The 7,160-nt window shown below is 36.8% G+C and overlaps 1 protein-coding gene across 9 annotated transcripts in view; it reads left to right on the top strand.

Moving 5' to 3' along the window:
• The window catches only part of cask (calcium/calmodulin dependent serine protein kinase), a 249,197-nt gene extending 243,548 nt beyond the window's left edge, over positions 1-5,649 (top strand). For 6 of the 9 annotated variants that reach the window (XM_033033060.1, XM_033033062.1, XM_033033063.1 and 3 more), the window contains one exon: positions 3,663-3,983. In XM_033033060.1, coding sequence (XP_032888951.1) covers positions 3,663-3,839 — 177 coding nt within the window. In that variant the 3' untranslated portion in view covers positions 3,840-3,983. Of the gene's footprint in view, positions 1-3,662 lie in introns of all 9 variants that reach the window. The other 3 variants (XM_033033067.1, XM_033033059.1, XM_033033061.1) reach the window with 2 other exon arrangements.
• Positions 5,650-7,160: the final 1,511 nt, after the last annotated feature.

The raw sequence follows: 7,160 nt of genomic DNA on the forward strand, positions 1-7,160 counted from the left end.
CTCTCCTAGCCTCCTCGCCGACGACTCTCGAGCCAAAGACTCGCACTTTACTCACAAGGCCGCTCCCCAACAGCAAGCCTTGTTTATATTGGCTGATAAATTGCCCAATTTGTCACAATCAATAAACCAATATGCGAATTGCTTACTTTACAGCCAATCGCCAAACTCCCTCCTGCCGTTCCCGAGCTTGAAGGAATGTGTTCCCAGCTAGTTGCGCCCGGTTTCTAAACTAACCGTTCCTGGAAGGGAACAAAAGAAACTCCCTCTCTGGACGTGGGGATAGAGAAGCTTAATGCAAGTGCTATTTTTGTATGGGAGGGTGAGCGATATTACAGGTGAAAGTAGATGTTGATGATGGAGAAGACACTGAAGCTTGGTTCAAAGTCAAATCTGATGCAACTGTCAACAGAGTTATTTTATATATTGGGACCATGGGAGGTGATGGTACAGTACATGGAGTTTTTGGATGGACTGAAGATAATGGATTTGCTTATCTTAATGTTCAATTGGAGGACATTTTATTTGATTTCACTTAAATAGCCATCATGACAACACAGGTTGTTAGGAGAAATGCTGATGTGATTATTGTCTTGGACCTAGAGATGCAAGAGTTTTTGAATAATTTTGCTTATTGGACATATTTGAGGATGGGATAGATCAAAGATAACGTTGGTAAAGTTTTTTTTTAAAATGTCTGAACGTTTTGGTCTCCAAATTTGAGGAAGGACATTGTTGCTATTGAGGGAGTGCTTCATGAGGTTAATTCCCGGGATGGCTGGACTGTCATATGTTGAAAGAATGGAGCGACTGGGCTTGTAGACACTGGAATTTAGGATGAGAGGGGATCTTATTGAAACATATAAGTTTATTATGGGATTGGACACGCTAGAGGCAGCAAACATGTTCCCGATATTGGGGGAGTGCAGTTTAAGAATAAGGGGTAGGCTATTTAGAACGGAGATGAGGAAAAAAAATTTCACCCAGAGAGTTATGAGTCTGTGGAATTCTCTGCCTCAGGAGGCAGTGGAGGCCGATTCTCTGGATGCTTTCAAGGGAGAGTTAGATAGAACTCTTAAAGGCAGCGGAGTCATGGGATATGGGGAGAAGGCCGGAATGGGGTACTGATTGTGGATGATCAGCCATGATCACAGTGAATGGCGGTGCTGGCTCGAAGGGCCTACTCCTGCATCTATTGTTGATTGTCTAAAATATATGTTTACAAAAACATTTTTCTAAGGTTCAAGGACAGGTTTGTGCAAATCCATGATTCATTTCCTTTGCAGTTTCCAGCAATCTTTCGGGTACTTCTGAGGATTCTGTGAAATAGTACCACGTAATCGCAATATATATATATATATATAAATCATTGCTCACTGATTCTGCCAGGACTAAACAAATTCATTTATCATAAGGCAGCTACTGTCAATAGAAACACGACTGTTGCACTGGTGATTGACTATGCCGTTGATTCCTGATATTATCCAGTCCATCAATTTTATCAACTAATTCTGGAGCAGCATTATAGCAGTTCCAGCCTAAGCAGTCGTGGTTGAAAGCAGCAGCAGTGGGGACCTAATAGGGTGGGGAGGATTGAGGAAAATTAGACCTTTGAAGAAAGAGTTTGCAGCGAAATAGCTTGGTAAACTTGATACTTTGTAAGTGGCAAATTAAATTTATAAAGCTTGTTCTTCTGTGTGATCTTCAGTCTTTGCCTTTATTTTTTGTTTTTCTGTCCTTTTATTATTTAAACTCACATTTTATGTTCACTTTCTTACTTCCTTTCTGATTTTTACATAGCTCCCAAGGTGGTGCAAAAAGCTACCTGTAAGTATTTGTATTAGACAGGGATGACTGAAAATGGCAATTTAGTTTTTGCAATTAGTGGTGCCATAGTCATCCTTGAGAAGAGTTTTGGTTTTATTCAAGGTGGTTATTATTAGAACATTGAGTAAAAGTTGTTGTTGTACCATTTTACTTTTAGGCCTTTTAATCACATTATGGAGAAAATCAGCCTTGTTTGCAAAAAGATATCCATGACATTAGTTAAGTTTCATAAAGATTTTCTTGAAGTGACTGAATCTTTTGATGATCTTCCTTGAACTTATTTTTTAATTTATCTAATCCACAGATGTACACTAATTTGTTAATGAGCTTTGCTGATCAAATAAAATCTTAAAATAAACATTTTATCATATTAGTTGGGTAAATGCTGTGTAGTTCAACTTGAGAAACATATTTTATTTTTATTATTTTAATTTTCTTACATTTATTAAATAATTTTATTATAATTTTCATTTTAACCAGTTTCAATAAGTTGATTGTAGACACGAGGAACTGCAGATATTGCTGGAGTAACTCAGTGGGTCTGAAGTAGTGTTCCAACCCGAAATGTCACCTATCCATGTTCTCCAGCGATGCTGCCGGACCCACTGAGTTACTCCAGCACTTTGTGTAAGTCAATTGCTGCTTTGCCAGATGAATGTAGAAGAATTCATGATAACTACAACTTGCATTTCATATTGAGAAAGGTCGAGTTATTTCTGAGCTGAATGGGGAAAAAAACAAATATTGAGGCAGAATCAATAATGGAAAACCATCAGTTCCATGGAGACCTGCCAGCTGGTGGCAATCCACTTGGCAATGCAGCCTAGACTTGTGCACTGGCACCCAGCAACACCAAAGCTGGGAATGTGCTGGCAGTCAGATATGCTTTTAACCTCTTGATCTGATTAAATCAAGCAGTGTTCATAAACTGCTCATCCAGGGTGCATCTGGTGAAACCCCATTCTCTTGAATGGTGTCACCAACCTTTATCTGAAAAGTACATTGGTAGGGTTTTATTCCCTCTTTAAGTAATCAATAGCATTTTTGTATGTTTGCAAATAAATGCTTTTAAAATATTTATTATTTTGGGGGGTTTTTTCAGCATTGGCAGCGAGAGGTCTAATAAATGGGGCGGAAACCCCCATACCCTGCCATGGTTCTATTGGTTATTGGGATTAAAAGACATATGATCGGCTCCCTCTGGGAGATCTGTCATCTTCCTTATATTGAAAAGTTTTGTGAGAGCTTTTTTGCAGTTTGCTCCCACTCTAGATAATTTACTCATAAATATGAAAATAACTTCAGAAGTATATGTTTGGCAGCCCCTCTGGGTTGCCCATGCCCCATCTTTCAGACATCAGCACCTGGTTTCTGAATTTAGAAAGTATATGACATCATAGTTTAAGTAACCCCCCAGATAGTTTTGTTGTACTATCACTCTTAATCACAAAATTGCAGCAAAACGAATACCAATCCTGCCTCTTCTCATGCGCTGCAGTTAATTAATCATGCATTAAACAGATTTGTTTCTTATGGTGAAACTGATCAGAAAACATTTCAAACCATAAGCTTAATGAGCTTGTAATTGATTAGGAAGAATTGTCTTAAAGCTTCACTCTAAACATTTTACAGGTTTTTCTGTGTATTGTGTGTTTAATTAGACTGGTTAAGAAAAGAAAAAAATTTGAACTCTTCAATAGAATATAAACTGCTGCAAATACTGAGGGATGTCAAGCAGTCCACGAGGAAACGGCTGATATGGACATTACTTGAGTGTGGAAAGAAGCTAATTTAGTTGGGCTCCAATGGTTGAAATTCAATGTATTTCTATTCTTCAGGATGAATCTCTTCAACGTCTACAGAAGGAGTCAGAAATTCTACAGAGAACATATGCACACTACTTTGATCTAACTATAATCAACAATGAAATAGATGAGACCATCAGGCATCTGGAAGAAGCCATTGAACTTGTGTGTACTACACCGCAGTGGGTTCCTGTATCCTGGGTATACTAAGGACTGGAGAGAGAAACCATGAACTTTATCATTCCCTAGCAACACCTGACGTTAGACTTTGTAAATGACCATGCATCAAATCTTGCCCCTTATAGACTGCCTAGGATTAGTGTGCCCTAATTTTTTTGACTATTATGTCCTTCTAAATGGATGGAGAGAGAAAATATCAAACTCTGAAAGTGACAGTGTCCCTTTTTAAAATGTGTGAGGGCTGTGCTTCCATTATTAAAATCAGATCTATAAATGCATCCTGCTCTATAAACATTGGTAAATCCCACATAGATCTGCATTGTTATTTGAACAGTTGCTTGTACTAAGTTTTAATTAAGTAAGCTTTAAACACAAATTTATCCACCCAAATTTTCTTTCCAAATAATGGATCAGCTGAACTTTAAAACTGAAAATAGCCTGCCTATGTGGCTGCCTGTTTGAAATTTAATTTCACATGGCTGGCATTGTATGATAAATTCAGATATTACATCTTCGGATGCCCCGTGAATAATTGGTACAAGCTTTAAGCAATATCTTACATCTGCAAAGTTACAGATACCTGCACTCATTTGTTGAGGTTGGATATAGTAGGTGTATTAAATAGATGTGATTTTTTTTCACAAACCGGTCAAATTTATTAAAGGGGATACTGTCATTTACAATTTAAAATTGTACAAACATTTTAGAAATTGGAATCAGGTTTTACTGCATGTGGAGTTACATAATTCATGCTGTTGGTGTATCTGTGTTGGAAACTGTATTCTACAGCAACGTACATTCCATTTGTTGGAAAAATTACCCAAGGGAATTATTATTCAAAAACAATTGTAAACCTATGCACATCCCTTGCATTGTGGGCAAGTTTATAAATGACTGATTTTTAATCATGTAGTGAAATGTGTTTGTACTTTGTTGCAATTTAATTTGTTCTAAGGGGAAGAATTTGCAATTTTGCCATTTCAGATATGTGTCGTCTTTGAATATAAATATTTTAATTATGTTCCGTCTGGAAAAATGGTTTAATTTTTATCATTGAATTATATGTATTAAAATGCACAAATTTTACTAAAGAAATACTGTGCGTAAAAAAAAAAGATAGTTTGTGGTCAGATACAAGCAGTTCAGCTCACGTCACTTCATTCAAACTGGCCTGCAGTGCTACTGAAGATAACGATACAAAAAAATTGCGATTGGACTTTTTTTTCTAAAAGCTTCCCTTTATGTGGTCAGTTTTTTCCTGTTTTTATTTCCTAATTGTCGTTCTTCAAGCTTATATGGAGCTTGACCTCACCCAGCCATGTTAAATTGAACAAGCTGCAATTATTGACCTTCAGTACAGCTGCCTAAGACATTATTGTGTTTCCAATTACAGGGCTGTAAGTTCTATACTTTTATAACTGGTCAGTGGTAAGACCAGTGTGGTGCTGGCCATCGGGAACTGAACAGTATCTCTGGTCATGTAATATAAAAATGAAAATACTGTGGAAAAATGTAAAAGAAAACGAAGCACAATTTCACAACTGGAATTTATTGAGCATTTTCATATTTTCTGGAGTCCATTCCGGTTAAGAGAAAATAGTATTTTATAAAACTGTTCCCATCAGGATTTTAGAGCACAGAGGAATGCATTGTTTGCCTTAAGACATTTTGTAACTTAATTCCTGCTTTCTTTGATGTAATGCCATTCCTAACAGTATTGAAAGGAGATTTACATATCTGTTATACATTTCAGAAAATGCGTATTGTTCAAATGCCGTGGATGCTTTCGTGAAACACAATTGGCAATGGAAATCTGTATTAAAGGATAAGTGGTACAGTTGAGATCCTTGAATAATTGAAAATGTAGATCAACTGAAATGGGAATATTTTATTTTTAAACTATTTTACTGAAGTCTGAATAATTTTATTGCAGTACTTTTGCAAACACAAACTGCAACTAAACAGATTAATTACAGGAACAATGGAACCATTGTTAATGGAACTATTACATTTTCATCTTCGTTCAGGAGACAGTTAATTTTAGAAAATATACACAGGTATTGATTTAACTGTCAGAGACCACTAAACCCATGGGAACATTAGAGGAATCATTCACTGTGACTAATGTAGATAGGGAAAAATATAGTTAAATCTTACTGATAAGCAAGATTTGTATATTTTTTAGTTGTGCGATAGAGAACAATTTTAAACCTTATATTTGAATGTTGATGATGTTGATAGTATAATATAAATGAGGGATAAATTAGATGAATAGTGTAAATAATTTAACTGCCATATGTAGGAAGGTAGGTCTGGGATGCAATCATGCCATTTTCTGCAAATATGTTTCAAAGTTATCCAAGTTGGCTAAAGTCTATTTTACTTTTCTTTTACTTTTACACACTATTTGAAAATGACCATAATTTAAAAAACCCATGATTTTCATTGACACATTAAAAACAAAAAATAAGGTGTTAGAAACTAAATGCTTTGACAGGTATGTGGGTAGGAAAGGTTTCGAGGGATATCGGTCAAGGGCAGGTAAAAATTTCATTTTGTCCTTTGGGGGATGACAATAAAACCCACTTGACTCATGAAATGTGGCTAACTCAGGTTGGCAACTTGTCGGCATGAACAAGCTGGGCTGAAGGATCTATTTCGGTGCTTTATAACTCTTGACTATTTTTGAGTCATTTGATATTAAAATAATCGACAATAATTTTAGACGTCATTTTATATGTAATTACTGTGATTCGCTGTGGTCTCTCACTTCTGAGGCAGAAAGTTATGAGCTGAATCCACAATTCAGAGATGAATATTTCATCTGAATTGGTAGTTGGCCTCAGTTCTGGAAAACTTCACTCTCTGAGGAGACTTCATTCATATGGAATGTTAATTCCATCTGACAACTGCAGATGAAAGATTTCACAGCCCAATTCTAAGAGTTAGTTTACCTCGCAAAAAGGGAAATGGTATGACTGATTACCCAAACATTTTTTTATTTTAGCCTGCTCTGCAGATTGAAAACTTTAATTTCCTTACATTAGAAGAATGAGTGCACTTTGTGGGCATCTCAGGGGAAATTAATTGACTCTCAGCTCTACTCATGATCTCTGCTCAGTCTTGAACTGCCCTACTGCCTTTAGCACTTTAAGGCAGCACAGTGGATCATGACTACAGGCGCTGTCCGTGCAGAAGTTTGTACGTTCTCCCTCTGACCATGTGGGTTTTCCTCCGAGTGCTCCAGCTTCCTTCCACATTCCAAAGGCGTGCATGTTTGTAGGTTCATCTACGGCTGAGCGTTGGTCAGCGGGGACTCGGCCAATGGGCCTGTTATCTTAAATTTAAACT

Source organism: Amblyraja radiata, chromosome 14 (assembly GCF_010909765.2).
Source record: "Amblyraja radiata isolate CabotCenter1 chromosome 14, sAmbRad1.1.pri, whole genome shotgun sequence".
Classification (NCBI taxonomy): Eukaryota; Metazoa; Chordata; class Chondrichthyes; order Rajiformes; family Rajidae; genus Amblyraja; species Amblyraja radiata.